General features: G+C 41.5%; 1 protein-coding gene across 1 annotated transcript in view; it reads right to left on the bottom strand.

Annotated features, from left to right (window-relative positions):
- Nucleotides 1–1,225: 1,225 nt before the first annotated feature.
- Nucleotides 1,226–18,292, bottom strand: part of robo2 (roundabout, axon guidance receptor, homolog 2) — a gene marked incomplete at its 5' end in the record, with an annotated part of 156,892 nt that continues 139,825 nt past the window's right edge. The window contains 8 exons of the mRNA XM_083984825.1: nucleotides 1,226–2,406; nucleotides 2,848–3,042; nucleotides 4,597–4,863; nucleotides 5,026–5,184; nucleotides 5,673–5,855; nucleotides 9,973–10,190; nucleotides 11,076–11,339; nucleotides 13,267–13,426. Of these exons, the coding sequence (XP_083840951.1) occupies nucleotides 2,405–2,406; nucleotides 2,848–3,042; nucleotides 4,597–4,863; nucleotides 5,026–5,184; nucleotides 5,673–5,855; nucleotides 9,973–10,190; nucleotides 11,076–11,339; nucleotides 13,267–13,426 (1,448 nt within the window). The 3' untranslated portion in view covers nucleotides 1,226–2,404. The remainder of the gene's footprint in view (nucleotides 2,407–2,847; nucleotides 3,043–4,596; nucleotides 4,864–5,025; nucleotides 5,185–5,672; nucleotides 5,856–9,972; nucleotides 10,191–11,075; nucleotides 11,340–13,266; nucleotides 13,427–18,292) is intronic.

The raw sequence follows: 18,292 nt of genomic DNA, 5'->3' as shown, positions 1-18,292 counted from the left end.
ATGAGTATTAAAGAGACACTAAAACGCATTAGACATTAGAAATATCAATCTTAATTTGGTATGTTCTTTTACTGACATCTTGTCTTTAGGTGGATGAACCAGCACATTATACTCAGAATCAAAATCCACAGCAGAAAAAAAAAGTGGGGACGAAAGAATAGGACATGAGAGGGATATTTTTGTTAATGAAAATGGAATGGCATAATCAAGTGGAGATGTATATGGATATATACACATATATACACATACATAAACACCACCAGAATGTAAAATAACCTGAGATACTCTTTGCACCTCATTTCCAGAACACTGGCCACTGGGTGGATGATAGAAAATGACGATGACGTGACAACAACAGTACAACAGCGTCTGACGGCCTTTAGTTTCCACCCCCTTTTTATCAACATTAGCAGTACAAAAGAAGACAAAACAAACAGTCATTGAACCACAAAAATCCTGAACATTAATATTGAAAACATTGTTGTAATCAGCGTTTTTGGAGTCCATAAAAGGCATACAAAGAAACAACCTTTTCAATAAAAAAGGACAACCAATAAAAACATTGTCTGGAAAGACGAAAATCGAGAATCAGAGGCTGAAAAGTCGAAAGCGGCAGATGATAAGTGTGTGTGTGTATTTGTGTGTGTGTGTTTTGTGGCGGTCAGGCAGATAGAAAGTGTTCTGATCCACACTGTGGCTGTGGACACGAAGCAGTAGGACCTGCTAGTTAATATACAAGGCTTTTCTCCGTCACCATTCAACTGTTTGGGAACAAACACTGACTCAAAGCTACATCGTAAACCGTGCACACAGCATTTCTTCTCTAAGTTACAGACACCAGACTGTGCTGGTCATAGTGCACTGTAACTGAGGCACCAAGCATTTGAGGAACAACTGCTTTATTAATCCGTCACCTTAATTTAACAGCACTTTAGCTGGACCAAGCAGGTCAATGTGTTGTTTCCTTGGATGACACTGTACCATATACAGTATAATATAATAAAACATAAAACAATAAGTGCTCTAAAAAGCAAACAATATTAAAACAGATGGAAATACAAGACAAAAATAAAACATAAAAAGATGTAAACAAATTAAATTGCTCCACTGATATTCTAGGTAGGTTTTGGAGTATAATTGCCACTGATTACAATAAATACTCCTCTGTGTTTGATGTTTGCTTAGCTATTAAGGCCTTAAAAGAATCATAAACCTGTCTCTGTAAGTGCTCTGACTGAACTACAGCATGTGGACAGATTTCACTGACTCCTCTCTCCTTTTGACTGTTTTATGGTTAGTGCGTTGTAATGCAGAACGAGGAGCGTAAACTTATCGTGGTGAAATTATTTAGGCAGTAAATCATGAAGGAAAAATAAAACTGAAATGCTTGGAGACCCTTGCCTAGAAATTAAGATAAAAAAAACAACATAAGAAAACACCCACTCCCTTTCTGAAAACAAAACAATGCCTGAAGCTGCCCGACACATTGAGCACTAAATGTTTCTGACAACAAACTATTACTGTGGAACAGCTAATTAGGATTTAAATAATGAACTCGGTCACCTACAGTAATACAGTATCCTCTGCGTACAGTTCTCCCAGCCTTGTATCTGTTCTTCAGACCCTCAGGAACCTTGTGTGTTTAACCACCCAATTAGTCTCAACTATGGAAATGGGTGTCTTATTTGTTGCTGTCTGTGAGCAAAGCCTTACTCTTTAATATCTCTCTGTACATTAGTATATAATTTTCTTCTCTTTACTTTACAGTACAGAAACTCCTCTTCACATATTCTTCCGGTTCTTCATGTCAGCAGGAGCTATGTTTTTGTGCTTATCACCAAAAATTGCAGTGCAAAAACAATAATTATTAATAATAATGATAATAATTAATGGTAACTATTAACAAAAAATGGATTATAAAACAATTATTTTATGGCACAACAGCCAATCAATTCACATATAATACAAATAACCAGATAAAATCAACTGTTCCTGTATATGTAAATAAAAAGCTCAAACTGAATCAGGCTTGCATAGCAATGCAACAACAAGTTAAAGAATATATTTACAGGAAACAAAATTCCCTTTTCCCAAGGGCAATTACCAGAAAATTTGTTCTCATATAGATGTTTTCTTTTTTTTTTTTACTTGCCTTTTTCTAACAAAAAGAAAATTACAGTAAGGTAGGAGGTGGAAAATATTTTCTTGAGGACGAAAACAGAGTGAGATGTACAGTATGTCTGTGTCTATACATCACATTTACAGTTCTGTGACACTGCTTTTCTCTGTAGTGTCCTCCTTCACTCTGAGAACACACAGGTAAGGACAAAGTTCGTTGCCCCAACAAGGAGGGCGTCATTCTTTCATTGACAGACTGCGTTTTCTCCACGTCCCAGGCAGATGACTCTGTGAGACACAAGAGAGAAGAAAAGCGTCAGATGGGAGAAATTACACTTTAATTTCAAGAAATATTAAAAGCTTTTGGGAAAAATAACATAAGAAGTTGATGCCACTCTCATTCACTTAGTTTAGTGGCCAAGCATGGTGACAAATAGGCTACAAGAAAATTTTATTCCAATTTTCACATCTCTCATCTCTAAACATAATAAGAAAGCCCAGGGGAGACACACACAGCTAAAAGATAAAGAAAGATTTTTCTAAAGACTAAAAGACTGGAATACAGCTAGTCTTATGTCTCTAATGTTCCTATCAACACATCTGAAGCTCAATTGGAAGAGTTGGAATTTGTGATTATAGTAAATATATACTGGATTTTTATTCACTATACATGCAATATTGTATGTGGTGAAGCACTGTTGCACAGCAACAAAATCCTGGATTACTCACATAACTCCCCCGAGTACTGCTCCTGTCCGTTGGCCCCCAGGAAATCAGCATGCTCTGTGGCGGTCCACTGTAGTGGCTGTCGTGGGCCCTCGTTCTTGCGTGGCCCTGTTGAGCCCTTGGAGGAGGCCGTACCAGAGGAGCTGTGCCCACCGGGGGAGGGGAATGATGGTTTACTGTATGGCAGGCACCCTTCCTCTGAAAACACACGCAGAGAGACCCAAAGGCATACTTTGAGACCGAAGACAGACATAACACGCGACTTTTATTGTCTCAGTGACACACATCTAACGTCTGATGCAGGGAAACAAAGAGCACTTTGCAAACTCCTCTCCTCCTGACATCTGCAGAGTTGCACTGCCAACAGGCGCTGCCAGGGTGTGCCGCAGAGAGGGCTCTGCCTCGCACATGGCCTTGCAGCTACCAGCCTTATGAGGGGGTAAATACAATAACAGAGGGACCCCTGGCTCCTGTGGCACCCCCTGCTGCAGGGCAGCATAACATTGACCCACAGCAGTTCCCGTCGTTGCGTGAAATCTCATCAAACTGCTCCCCGCTGCTCCACTAATGACTGTAATAGAGCCTGCCCCGACCTCTGTGGATTCTACTGTGAATCAGTCAACAATCTGACACATATGGGAATTCACCTATGGGGGTTTTTTTTGTAAAGATGCTGATTGTGGCACCTGTCTTTGTCTCACAGTCTCAGATTAACTGTCTGAGAAAGTTCTGGCACAAAGAGGACAGGGTGCACAGCATGGAGATCTCTAATGGTTACAAACACACATGCACACATGCATATACACACAGGCACACACAGATGGGATGTAGAGTGGCTGCTGTTTGCGTGAAAAAAAGGAAGCTGAAGCGATTAGTGTGCATTTCAGTTGCTGGGGCCTCCTGCCTTACTTGGAGCGGAGCAGACCATTATTGGCAACAGTTACAGGGCATTGGGGGGGCGGCTGAGGGAGGACTGAGGGAGGGGGGGGGGCATTCTGGAAACCAGAGCAAGTGGCAGACAGTGCAATCTGTTCATGGGAGCCCAGTCTCAGCGCAGCATGAAAGCTAACTTCAACACAAGAACTTAGAGAAAAATCCATCTCTGCCAAGGCGCAGAAGCAACAAAACTCCAGTGTCCTGATTTTCTTGCAATGACACAATAAGGCATCGAAAAAAGCATTAAAATAAATCCTTCAGTCAAGAACAATAAAATTTCCACTTCCACTTGATTCCACTATTGTTTTATGTCCTTAGTAATGATTAGTTTCAAGAAAGAGAAATAAATGAGGGAGAAGCACAGATGACTGGTGGGAAAACAGTCAAGGAGGCAGCCGAGGCACTCTGATGTGAATGAATATAAAAATCCTTTACTGAAACGGGACTGACGCGTTTCGGCAAACAAGTCTTCTTCAGTGAAATTAATGATCTTGTTTGGTTGGGAAGTGATGCTTTTATATTACACAAAACTTTATTTTGGTGGCCGTTCATTTTAAGAAATAAGGTGCTTACAAAACATCTGGAGTGTGCAACCCTAAACGGTAACACTATACAGTATAATAAGTACACACTATTAAGCATTAGTTAAGCTTTAAATACACATGAATACTCATTGCTATGTAGTTTATAAAAACAGTTAAAAAACTGTAACTGTTTTAGCTCAGATGCTAACGTAACCATGTGGATGAGCATGAGGTGTGTAATAAATGCAGCTTTACAGGACCGTTTGTCTGTTTACAGAGCAACAGACTCTACCTGTTTTGTGTCCCCTGCGCCCATCATCAGCTCGGTCCATGGAGCCCAGCCTCTCTTGAGCCTGGCGATGATGATCCAGAGAGGTGCGTGTCTGTCTGTCAATGGAGCTCTTCATGTCCTCTGGCCCAGACAGAGGCCCTGACATGGGTGGACGCTCCAGAGAGGACGCTTTTCTATCTGTAGCGGGGACCATGCTTGTTACACTGCGGGCCCCCTGGATACGGCCCTGTCCCTGACAGGGTGGAGGCTCAGGGGGAGGAGGTAGGTCTGTGTCAAGAGAAGGAAAATTAAAACAAAATATTCACTTATCACCAGATTACATCAGGTATTCTGTTATTAATGTATGTCATCAGTTATAAAACAACAACAGATGTTTTAAAAAACTTTCTACACAAACTGTTTAAAATGCATTTTCAGTCGCTGCCTCACCGTCTGCACCAGCATCTCTCCGGTGGGGTGCTGTGCCCTGGCTTCGGGGTTTGCGTGTGGGCCTGGTGGCCCTCTGGTGGCCCAAGCTGTGTGTGCCGACTGTGCTGCCATCTGTTGAGAATGGACTGCTGGGCCTGGGCCTGTGGGACAAGCCTTTACCTGCAAGAAGGATAAAGGGCCAGAGGCCAACATGTTAATAAAGACGTTAAGGAACCAACACCTAGACAGTGGAGCTGAAGCTGCCATCAAGAAAGGTAGAGGTTATCAATCAAGACCCAAAAACCTATTAGAAAATAAAGGTAAAGGTCATTAGAAAAGAAAGCGCTCTGGGAGAAGCCTATGAGAGGTAGCAAGTACAACATCCAGTGATTACCCAAGAAAGCCGAAGTCAAAGCCAGATGAGTTATACAGGGTTAAAGTAAAGGACAGGGAGATACCGGCAGTCGAGCCATATACAACAGCCCCCATGCACAACCTGGGCTCAGCGTCCAAAAGCAGTAGAGGGAGAGGAAATCGCAAGCCAACATTATAAGGGGAACATCAGCCAATGGATGACAGGAGGACCAATTAGAGCAGAAAAGAACAAATCATCTGCCACTGGTACAAGTTCCAGTCCAGCAGTGGGTAGCTGGTCCCCACACACCAACCTCTCTTGCTGAGGCTAGTGCCCTCCAGGCGGTAGCCTGCCTTGTCAGCAGCGGCCACCAGGGCCTGCGCAAAGCTGCAATGGGTAAAGATGGAGCCATCGGAAGAACTGCCCAAACTGGACCTATGGCTGGAGAAATTACGGTCATCCTCTGAGGCTGAGCCCCACCCATTCACCATGGACCCTGAGGAACACCAAAGGTTTCAGTTTTTTGTATTTGTGCAATGTGTTTTAATTTCAAAACACTTACTGTATATTCAACCACATCATGTTCATACTTTTCAGATCAGTGGCCATAACCTTTATGAATATATAATCTGCCATAATGCACATCTGTGTTGTGATTCTAAATTTAGATGGATGAATGTATTCATTGAGAGACATAATACCAATGTCCTACACTTTAATCATTTCACATTTGCTGCAGGGCATTCCTGTTTATGCAGGTGAGTGGTTCTGTATAGTCATTCTGTTCTGGCCCACCCCCTTTCATCTATTACAAACACATACAGAACATACACTGCATACACACACACACACACAAAGGTGCACAGACACACCAGAGCAGCAGGACCGGCATCAACTGATTTTGCTCTTCTTTTGATGAGGAACAATGAGCGCACCTGTGCAGAGCAGAGTTAGCTACAGCACTGCCTCAGGTGACACAGATGAAGCATCTCACAAAACAGTGTATTGAATCAAACACCTGGTGGTATGCACACACTGTTTTTTTTTAATTTTGTATCCCTCTTTAAAAAAGCCCAGCCACCACTGTCTCAAAGGTGCTGTGATTTAAGCAAAGAGTCCAAACTCTCACACAGATATGTCACTGCTAGCTCCTATGGTTTAGGAGCTAGCACATGTCTGCTCACATGTTAATCTAAACACGATTGAAAATTGAAGATCAAACCATTTCCCTTCTTCATCTGGTATAAACACAAACATAGGTATTTGATGTGACTGAAAGCACACACATAAGGCAGATATGTACATATTGAATGATTTTTGACTTGTGGCATATATATTTGTGCTACTCTAAGTACTTCTTTCCTGCTTTGATTTTTTTTTTTCTTCGCATAAAAAGCTCGGCCAGCACTTCAAATATAAAAGTATCAGTCTGCCAATAAAAATATGGCACTTTGGCAGCAAAAAACACAGAGAGCAGTCGGCTAATGTGACAGCTTTCGGTGGGACTGCTTTGGCAGACTTTGCTGGAGTGGCACGAACCCAAGTGCTCTGCTCACACACTATCTCTCACTCACACAGAACACAAGACTGATGTGATTGAACAGGCTGGAGTAACAGAGAACTGGGGAGGTGTGAGTGTAAAGGTTGTTGAGGGAGCAATGGGCGACAAAAAGTTAGCAGCAGGATACATTAAAGGATCAGGTCACGAAAACAAAGGAGGGTGTCATCCAGGGCGGCTGGCTGATTTCAGAGACTAACATGAACACAACCCGATATACATCAGCTGCAGCGTACGGTCCCGCAGACGCTTTTTATTTTTCCAATGAAACGTAATACATTTCAAATTTTGACCTCAGACTTGGTGCCATGACTATGGTTTATTTATTCAGATAGACAGCTGCATCTTCTTCAAAGAGTCTTCCAACTTCGCCATCAGTGAGAGTCTTCAACTTTAACTGTATGTTTCACAGAGGTGGTTTCTCTGCCACTGGATGTGACTTCAAGAAATTGCATCTTCAACAGTGAAAGTTGCAACAGATTCTCGCTCCTAATGCAGTAAAATTCCCTCTGATTATTGAAAACTTCTATAAAATATAAGCTTGCATAAGGACTGCAATCCAAGGCTGTAACTACTTCGAGCCCTCCATCTTCCCTTGCTATTTTTTTTGAAATTCTTTTCTAAGAGTTTTTTTTTTCTCTAAGAAAGAAAGACAGCAATTCCACTGGGTCCAATCCTCCCACAAAGAATAGAGCAGATAATGAAGTATAGGCAGTGCCAGCCAAAGCACTGAGGCTTCCAACTCCTCCGGCTCAGCGAAGGAACACTGCCTCAGCAAATCACATCACAGAATGACTTCTCAGTTGTACTAACTGCCACTTTCTACTGCTGAACCTCTGGAGCACTTCTATTCTCAGAAATAGTAGTCCAATCAAACTGTGATCATTGTATCATAATTTGATAAAAATTCAATCTAGTTTTCTTTTTGTACTAGAAATGTGATTTTTTTCCTCCCTCACAGCTCCAGACCAAGGTTTGCACTACAGGTCTGTCATTTTATCATGTCTTGAACCAGAGCAATGGGCCAAACCATGTTCTCTAAAATCCACAGGCTGACACCTCCCCCGGCTCCATGCACTGATAGAGCAGGGCCAGTAAATGGGAGATACTTCGGAGGGGTGGGGGGGTGGGGGGCAGTAAAATCGAGCTCAGGTCCCTCCTGCCAGTAAAACTGATTTATACTGACGCGAACTCTAATCTGCATGTCGTTAAGCGGGAAAATCATTCCCCTTGACGAGCAGGCGTCTCTACCTGTCGTCAGGAGACGTGACCCTGCTCCTCACAAACCTGGCCGGGCTTTATGGGAGAGTAATCGCCCAGAACAGCCCGGCTTTCAACTGTAGGCGTACAGGTCTCAACGCTGCCACATCTCAGCTTTACATGACCTGTACCACCTACACACAAAGCCAGGTAATACCTGTGTATTCACTTCATCTCTGTGACTCAACCAGGACATAAGCACCCACCACAACACAGGGATTTACATTTATCTGCTATAAAAATGTGTTGTATTATATCAGAGCATAGAATAACACAGTGTGAAAAGCCTGTGCAGACAATCTGCTGATGAAAAATGGCCCCAGAGGACAAGGCTGGTTGTTTTTTGGGGGGCAGCAGTGAAAATGTTTTGATTTACTGGCCTTTGGTGTAGCATTATGAAAACAGACCTATTTCCATATTATTAAAACAATGACAAATTTATCAAGAGAGGCTCGACAGGAACCTCACACATTCCCTCTTCCTATTTGTATAGCCTCAAAATGGTGGCCGTAATAAATCTCAGCGCTTTCCCCCTGTCTCTCTCCTCCCTCTGTTCCTCACGCTAACCCTGGAGCAGGGACCATGTCTGTTTTGTCAAACGATGGGGTGCAAGGCAGACTTGCAGAGAGATAAGAAGAAATAGTGCTGTCTTCAGAGTAATACAGTGGAGGAGAGATGTAGTAGATTAAGGCCCAGTTGCTGCTTTATATTCCTCTAAATACATCAGCAGTAGTATGTGTCAGCGCTACCAAAACCACTGTTCCATCATCCCACGGAAAACTACTCTTTAGGGCTGCCACTGACAGGATAGACCAACATGCAGCACTGTCAACCCTCTTATTCTCATGCTCTCTCTCTCAACTGGCTCAGCTTCTTCTACTTTCAGATGCAGTATATTTTCTGCTGCACTCATGAATTTCCCAATATGGTTTTTTTTTTACTTTTTTAGTATTCACAGACTTTGTAGCAAAAGGCCTGATAAATACATAACATCACGGGGGCACACTGCACCTGCATTTTGTATCACAACCTGTCCCTATAGTGCATCATGATAAACATCCCTGCAGTGTTACCCTCCAGTTTACAGATGGATAGTGTGGCCTGGTCAGTATGAGAGCAGCAGTCCAGAACCCAGCTCTGCCGCTGCAATGTCATGCCCTTCATATGTCCCTGTGACAGACGGCTGTAAAAGTTTTCAGTGAGTTGTAAAAATGGAAATGGTGCCTCTGGTCTGGAATGGAATATGCCGCACGTGAAATTTATTTCAAATCTCCTCGGGAAGATATGGGTGGCGCCGGCTCCAGTGCTGTGCGCGAATTAAATCACAGTCACTCTCCCCTGCTCGCCTTACTTCTCCCTCCTCTTAATTTCCCTCTCACTATCCTCTTTAAAATTCATGGACTTTCTTATCTCTTTTTTTGGAAATGATAATTATAATTCCCCAGAGTCTACCACAAATGCTTTCAAAACTTGATTGAGGGACACTCAGTAAGCATGTTTGCATAAAAATCAACGCGTAGCAGACTCACGAAGAACATGTCATGAACAACCATCCGTTTACTGTATCAACAACATGAAAGAACAATGGAAGCTGAATAAATTTGACCCCCTCAGTGATTAGGAACACTTTTTCATTTATATTTTATCTAACACTGATTAAAAAGTAATGATAACACTGCTCATTTGAATAAATATATACATACGCACCACACAAAAATGCTGGTGTGTTTTTCAGAAACATGAATTCAATGATAATAACATAAATGTCAACAGGAACTCAGTCCAATCAGCCTACCTGTTAAAGAGCTGTCCAGGTTGTCCATGCTAGACCCTGGTGTGTGCTCTATACCGCGGGGATGCCTGGCTCCGTAGCCTTCATCCTCTTCCTCGTCGTCATCGTCCTCTTCCTCCTCATCGGCCAGGTCAGTCTCCTGGTCAGAAATCATTGTGCTCGACACGTAGCCCACAGGAGGAGCTGGAGCCTGCGGAGGGAGAGAGCCTCCCTGCATGTGCCTGGGAAAAGACAGAGGCAGCGGATCATCCCACTGGAATGCACATACAGTATACATCAAGGAGCATGGAGAGGTGATTAGTGTAGAGAATACAGGAAATATTCTGTAGTTACTGTGCCGCAGCATGATGGAAAAATAGGAATGTATGTGGGCTAATTTTAGAGAGCTTCTTTCATGCGTTGAGTGCTGAATAAATCTGGACAATTCCACTAATTCTGCATGCAAACACAATGACCCGCTAATTGCCGCCGTAGATGGTACAAAGGCACACTCTCCAGGCCTGTCGACACATGGCTGTCACCTCGGCGGCAACCCGCTCCGCTGACAGCCACGTTTGTTTGAGAACTGCAATGTCTTTGACGCGGTTTGCAGTGGGAATTGGTTGTAATTACTGGCCCTCTGGTGTTGTCAGAGATGCTCTCTAACCAACATAGTCATTACTGAGTAACATGACATCTCCTTCCTGACATCCACCCCCTCCACACACTTCACTGTTATGAATGAATGCCAGTCTCTCGCTCTATCCGCGTTGCCGGCAGAATGAAGCATGGCCTTCATCTGACTTGCATGAGCACAACAACAATGGGATGTGCTGCATAGGTGTGGGAGGAGAAAACAACAGGGTAAAAAAAAAAAATGTTTCTCTCAGAGTGAGCAAAATACAGTAGTCGCCTAAGTGGTAGCATGAGCCCATTAAAGTGGAATGATAAATGGGTTTATCTCCACTGCACACGCAGTTGATATGAAGGGCAAAATAGATAGATAGATAGATAGATAGATAGATAGATAGATAGATAGATAGATAGATAGATAGATAGATAGATAGATAGATAGATAGATAGATAGATAGATAGATAGATAGATAGATAGATAGATAGATAGATACCATGTTTGTTTTGCCATGTCCAGTTGGTATACTCTCGTCAGTTCATCCAAATGAGCCTGGAGCATGGGCTGCATCTCATCCCGAGGAGAAGGGGTGAGTGTGGCTGTGGACTGCTGTCCAAAGGACACAGCAGCCGGAGAAGAGGCAACTCCTCGGATAGGTGGGGTGGGAACCCTCTCCTCCTCTTCCTCCAGCTCATCCTCCATGCCTTGGTGAAGATAGGTCTGCACCGGCATGGGGGGGCCCCAGCCATCACTCTCATATCTGAGGTAAGAAGAGAGTGCCCATTATAATGACTCAAAGCTCAAAACAGCATCTAGGTTCAGCTTCTGACTTCTGATATTTGCCTAAAAACATGGTTATTGATAATGAAAATGCCTCCTCAATCATTTTCTGTCAATAGACTGATAAGTGGCTCAAGTTGTTTGGTCCAGCTCTGGTCAGATCATCTATATTGGTAGTACCTAAGCTACCGCCAGCAAAACTAATAAACGTATCATGTATTTAACACAGCTCATCGATTTTAAGGCAATTGAGTGAGAGAGGAAAATGGATAACGCATCTGGACCGAAACATAACATGATATGTCTCCAAAGGTTACAAGGTTACTGATGGAGGTGTGGAAAAGCACAACGATATCTTAAGAAAAACTTATATACACATTCCTATATACTATCAGAGTGTTGTGACCTTGTCCAACTTTTGTGAGAATTTGTTAACCGACAGTCTTGAGTGGAATTACAGAGGTAGTCAGGCTTCACTTCCTCATAGACATGCTTATACATGCTGAAATAATACTGGCCATAAAGAAAATGTTCATTAAAGAAATTTGTCAGTGCACACTCCACAGGACATAACTGTTTTAATCTGCTGCCATTAAGAGCAGCATCAGATTTACAGTGCACACGACTTTTCATTTGCCAGATAGCCTATTAAAGCAGATGACTCTCCCAGATTGGAAATGGGAGTGAGAGGACATAGTACCTGCTGGACCAAAGAGACACACACATACACACACACGAACACTTAAATAGCCTATGCTACTTTGTAAATGTAATATATATGCTTCTGGTAAATTTACTACACTAAATGAAGTGTTAGAATGTGTCATCTGATTTTTTTTTTTAAAAAGCCACATAATTTGTATGTGTGTGTGTATATACATGTATGACATATTTTTTGGTCTACTTGAGTCTCTGGAAAACACTGCTGGTATAAATCCCCCTCTGTGTCTGGCCGTGCCTCTCTTTATGAAACAATGCAATCATGATTTTTTTTCCACTGTGAAATTCAGCAAATAGAATAATCTGAAACCATCTGTGTGTCTACACTAGTGCACTGCTAGCAGCAGGAGACTCCTCCAATGTGCTTTTTTCCCCATTTATTTTCCTGTCATGAAGTCATCTCATAGATTGAAGACGGGATCAGCAGAGAGTTTGATCTGCAGCCATCTGTATATGAGTTTTTTCTGCAGGTCTGTGTAAGTGAGGATGTGTGCGAATCTGTCGGCACGCGGAGAGTACACACAGATTGATCCTTCACTTTTCTCCAGATGTACAGTCGTACAGTAATTAGCTGCAGAGAAAACAGAGCTAAACCCTGTTATTACACACTGCTAAGTGTAGTGTTGCTTGCATCGCAAAGCGCTGTCTTGTTTGTTACAGCAAGCAAAACACTCAATTCTCTTCACCTTAGTTATGCAGTAGAGGAAACGTACAACAATAGCATTAAGAGTAAAGTAACTTATATTCAACGTGGGAGGGGCATGTTGTTAGAAATCCTCAACACTGCTTCATTTTATGTTTTGAGTTGTTTTCAAATATCATTTCAACTTGTGTTTAATTCAGTTGCAAACAAATTACACAAAACAGTATTCATACAATAATATTTCAACCAATCAATCAAATATCAAAAACATGTTTTTATATTTTCCCAGGCTCTCAATTACAAAAAAGACTCTAAAGTTTAGATACTGACAAATACATGCATTTTTGAAGCGATCCCTAACCAAGGCTCTTCGGTTTTGTCTACTTTCATTTTGCTTTAGAGTTTCATTCAAGTGCTTTCATGTTATGTGATCATGAAGTGAAAATAAATGTGTGCATCTTCAATCAAATGTCAGTCTTAGTGCAAAAGCATTTACATTTTACATTTCACACACACTATCTGTTCACTTAAGTGTCTGACATACCCTCCTCCTTCATGGTGCTCATTGGGATAATGGTCCATCTCAGTTCCGGGGAGAGGGTGAATAGGGGGAGGGGGAAGGGGAACATTGGCCCAGTTGGACCCATTGGCTTTAGTGGGTTTGGAGCCAGCCTTGGTCTTCTTCTTCTTTCCTCCCTTTCCACCTATAGAAAGAAAACATGTTTGTGAGAGATACAGTACAGTCGTTGAAAATTAGATTGTAAAAGAAAATCAATTAAAAGCTAATTTACAAGGGGGTAGCATTACAAATTACAGTAGCTGCTTTTGTCATGTAACAAATGTGAAAAGAAACTCAATTTAGTACAAACATGTTACTTAGATTACAGATCCATTTGAACTCAGTTTCAACATACCCTTGGGAAGTCATACACATTTTCAAACACACGATTTTAATGGGCTCCTGTCTGTCAGTGCTTACATAGAAAATCTCAAGGTTTTCCGATGAAAAGCATGCCTCCATTGATTGATTGGCTGAAAAGCCTCGCATCTCCATAGAAACAGGAGAGAACGGCAGTAAACGAGGCTGAGGCAGACCTTTGTGCTCCACCCATCCCTCAGTGTCCCCTTTCACACCAGGCTTTGGCTTCCACAATGAAATATCTCACTTCACAGCATCATCATAATGAATGGCTTGTGTAGTGTCAGTGTGTCCCTAATGGAATTCACTGAGAGTCTATTACTACTTTCATTTCTTTTATTACACCAGAGTGCTGCTAACCCCATCCATTTCCACTCATATCCCTCCAACACCAGATTCTCCTCTGTCCTATCCATCTTTATAAATCTGCCAGCCAGGTCAATACTGGGTTTTATATGATTTGGTCACTGTGGAAGAAACCTGTTTATTTCTTTTTACTTTAAAACACATTTGCCTTCAAGTCAAAATCTGCTTTAAAGTTGAAGTGTAGACTGTATACATATCCTCTGAAGCTCAGAAACTGTTACTTAGAGCAGCTCTCATCAACTGGTAATTCATCAATCATTAAAAAAATATTTGTTACTACCTCCTTTAAATCTTTACTCAGTGGTATATGTGGAAATATATTACAGCAACTTCCACAAAGAAAGAGATCTGTCCTTTTATATTCATTTTAACAGCTCTCACAACTTCCAAACGCTCAAGGTGAAAACTTTAAATCTCAGCTAACAGTCCAAGAACCAAGGATATCTAGTTTAGCATCACAAAAGAGAAAGAAAGCTATCGCACAATCACAATTGAGAAGCTGGAAGAAGAGGAAAAAAAACCTACTGCCAACACTAATTTATTATCAAAACATATGCTTCCTGCTCATCTCCGTGCTATACAGTAGATCTACCAATAAAAATATAAGTATCTGACAAATGGTAAATTCTGTAGTACGGATGCACTATGCAGTATATGATGAACATTATTGCTCTAAACACTCGGCTGCAGGTTTATAAGAAACAAATAGCTGAGAAGTAATTTAACCGTAGGATTGTTTTGGTGGCTACAACTCAAGGAAATGTTTAGTCCACCCATTAACAGTTTCAACAAACACTGAAACATATTTTGCTTATTCTTGAATAAACTAATTGCTTGAGAAAGGATGCCAACATCACATAAAATTCACTTATCTAGAAAATTAAGACAAGTTACATCTGTTTGAGGACAATGTCGACAGAGTGTAAAAGCTATTATTTTGATAAATTAAATATTAAGTTTGTTAGTCTATGAGAAAAACTGTAAAATTAGGGATGCACCGATCCAGCTTTTTCAGTCTCAATGTGGATACTGATACTTGGGCTTAGCGTATCAGCTGATCCTTGATATCAATCTGATAACACTATTGAATTAATAAACTGTATACATTGCCATGTGGAAGAGAGTGAAAGTATCAGGCTTGGCTTAAACATAACTTTGTAAACGTTGTTGCTCTCAGCTTGTTGTCTACTGACATGCTGCGCGTGCTGCTGACGTGATGCAGCATGTCACAAACATAGAATGAGTGAATACATCGGCGTCATGGACCAGCCCCATTATCTGATACCCGATCTAGATATTCTGTCAATATCTGGGCCGGTATCTGTTCTTAATATCAGATCGGTGCTTCACTTATGTGTTTTTCCTGGTCAGTATATATTCACTGTAATAACAAAAAATGATCCCCAAGTTGCGCTACCTTGCAATGCACAATTAGTTTTGAGCGCTGAGTGTTTATTAGGCTGTTTAATAAGTAGGTAACATGTTTCCTCTCTTGTGCCCATGGAAGAGAAGAGATACTGTATTTGCATACATGAATTCATTTGCGGCAGATTGAAGTACCTCTGTCAGTAATGACCCTTACATCTCAGTCCAGAAAATAGCCCTGACCGACATCACCAGCCTCACCAGACTCATGAAAGCCATCTTTGGGAAACTCTGCTGAACACATTTGTATCTGTCATCTGTTGGTTAGCCCTCCCTGCCAAAGGCCTGTAATCACTTTTCCCTGAGCCACAGAAAAAAAGCTGCCAATATTGCATCTTGTGCAACATAACATCATGCATCCAATTTAATAAACGGAGTAGATCTCTGTCATGAAAGGAAACTTACAGAAGCAATGAGGTGCATTACTATTGATTTTCATAGAAGCCAGATGGTAGAGGAATCAGAAATTCTGTATAATATGTTCCAAGTCCTAAAATATCTGATTACATTACAATTAATATCTCTTTCCAGCAAGAAAAACAAAAGCAGTTCAAAGATGAGCATTGGGGGGAAATACTGGGGAAGGAGAAGAAATATCAGGCATGAGAAGATAGAAGAGGTGTCAAAATAAGATTAATAAAGAATGGAAGTAATAAAAGAAACAACTGTAAGCCCAAGGCAGGCGGCAGCACAGTGTAAGTATAGTCTGAAAGTAATTGGGTTTCCTAATCATACCTCTGGGCGACGCTTGACTTTTACCAATAAATGGTGAGTTGATGCGATTGTTCAATCATTCCTTAGTCCTTGCACACAAGACCAGCCATCAATATTGTAAATGAGGGATGGACTGGCAATGGAATTATAACAGTTCACCCCAAATATGAAAAATACAGAGAGAGTCTGTGGCTAGGAGCTATACAGGAATTACACAGCGAACCCATCTCCTCTGACAAAACTGGGCCTCTCTTCAAAGGGGAACTCATACTAAATATAGATTCAGCTTTGGGTATTTTTACCCAAGGTTTGGGCGGTCCCAGCATATAACTGTAGGGCTGCATAGCCTTGAGCTTGCTTTGTTTTCACTGGGTGCGTCAGTGCTGAGGGGGGAAACCACAGAGCAGAGACTCTAGAGAGACTATGCAGCCACATATAACTTATGGGAGGGAGAATAATTTCAAAAGGGACATCAAATTAACTGAAAGTCACAGGTCATCGTTTTGAGCTTATTTAAAAGAAACAACCAAAAACATGTTACATAATGAAGTAAGATGCAACACATACAGTACAGAGAGGGCAGGAGCACAACAGGTCACACACAACCAAGGACTTGACATGATCATGGGCTTCGTAGCCTTACAGAGAGGCTGGTGTGTATGGGGGGAACAGGGAGTCTCAAGGGTCTCCATAGGCTACAGAAAACATAGAAAACACCAGCTACCTCTTCTCCCCTATGCTGTGAAATGTTTTAATGAGCAGCTTCTTGCCCCCAGTGGAGATCCATGCTGCCATAAATGCTGCTCTATTTCTGTTCCTTTTCATCCTGCTCTCCTCCTTCAGACCTGACATTCATTATTCTTTCTCTCTCCTTTGAGGGAGAGCACGGCACTGTAGCTTCAACTCACCCCCCCCCCCCCCCCCCCCCTTCAAATGCTGAGCTTACTTTGGTTGAAGTCTGAATCATAGCTAAGCTCGTGCTGATTAAAATTTCCATCACTGCGGTACATTGCACTATATGGAGTATAACATGCAGTGTATTGTACAGTCAGAAACTCAGTTTGGTGCTCATCTTTTATTCACTATAGCAATGAGGCTAAGGAATATCATAGCTTTTCTCAGTGTTTTTTATATTGTTATTAATACATATTCTATTTCAGTCTTAGTAAGATATATACACTTTCCTTTGCAGTTGAAATGCTGGTTTTACTAATTCCTAATATAGGCATGAGCAGCGCTAATCTGTACATTATACTGTATAGTGATATAATGTGATAATTTCTGTTACAGTATGTGAAAATATTCAAATGCACTGGGCTACACATTTATGTCTGAACCCAGCCTGAGAGCAGTAACTGAGCCCAAACCAAACCCAAAAGGTATTCATCCTGACACAGTTGGTGCAGTTGGTGCAGAAGTAATTAGTCTATGTTATCTAGTCACGCCTTTGTTGTTGTTACTACGGCCACCCCCTGTACCAGGCTTACACACGTACAGGCACCTTGTAAATGACCATCAAAAGGCTGACATGACTGAACCTGACTCAAGCATCGGTGCTACACCCAGCCCAATCTATCGGGTTCAGTTTCTTTAAGAACAAGAATGTAATCAATCAATCTCCCTCACAACATTCACTTCCTTTGAGCTTTTTCATTCTTTCTTCTTCCTAATCAGATAGCACTTAATAGAAAAAGTTCAACATTTTGGGGGAACATTTGCTTTCTTGCAGAGCTGATGCTCCTATCATATCTTCCCACTTTAAGATTCAGACATGAAACAGTTCACATATCTCATGAATAGACTGTCAAAAGCCAAAAGAGATGCCTACAGTATGAGCAACTCTAGAGTTCACTTATTAACAGGTTTTCATTTCCATTGTTTAAAGCCAAAGGAAAAATAATACATTGTGGTTTAAGGGGGTTAATATGCTTGAAGGTGAATTTAATTATCTTTGCACAGTGCCAGACCGGCTGCATTTCTCTGCTTCTAGTCTTGATACTAGACAAACCTCGTGGTGACTGTGGCTTAATATTCAACATATGAGACTTGTATTGATCTTCTCATTGAACTCAAACTCAAAATGTAATAAGCATACATGGTTCCCCAAGATGATGTACTACTCTTTTAAAGCCAATACTGCATTTAC

Source organism: Trachurus trachurus, assembly GCF_905171665.1.
Source record: "Trachurus trachurus genome assembly, chromosome: 13".
Taxonomy (NCBI): domain Eukaryota; kingdom Metazoa; phylum Chordata; class Actinopteri; order Carangiformes; family Carangidae; genus Trachurus; species Trachurus trachurus.
The sequence above is the reverse complement of the archived record's forward strand: the minus strand, read 5'-3'. Positions and strand labels throughout refer to the sequence as shown.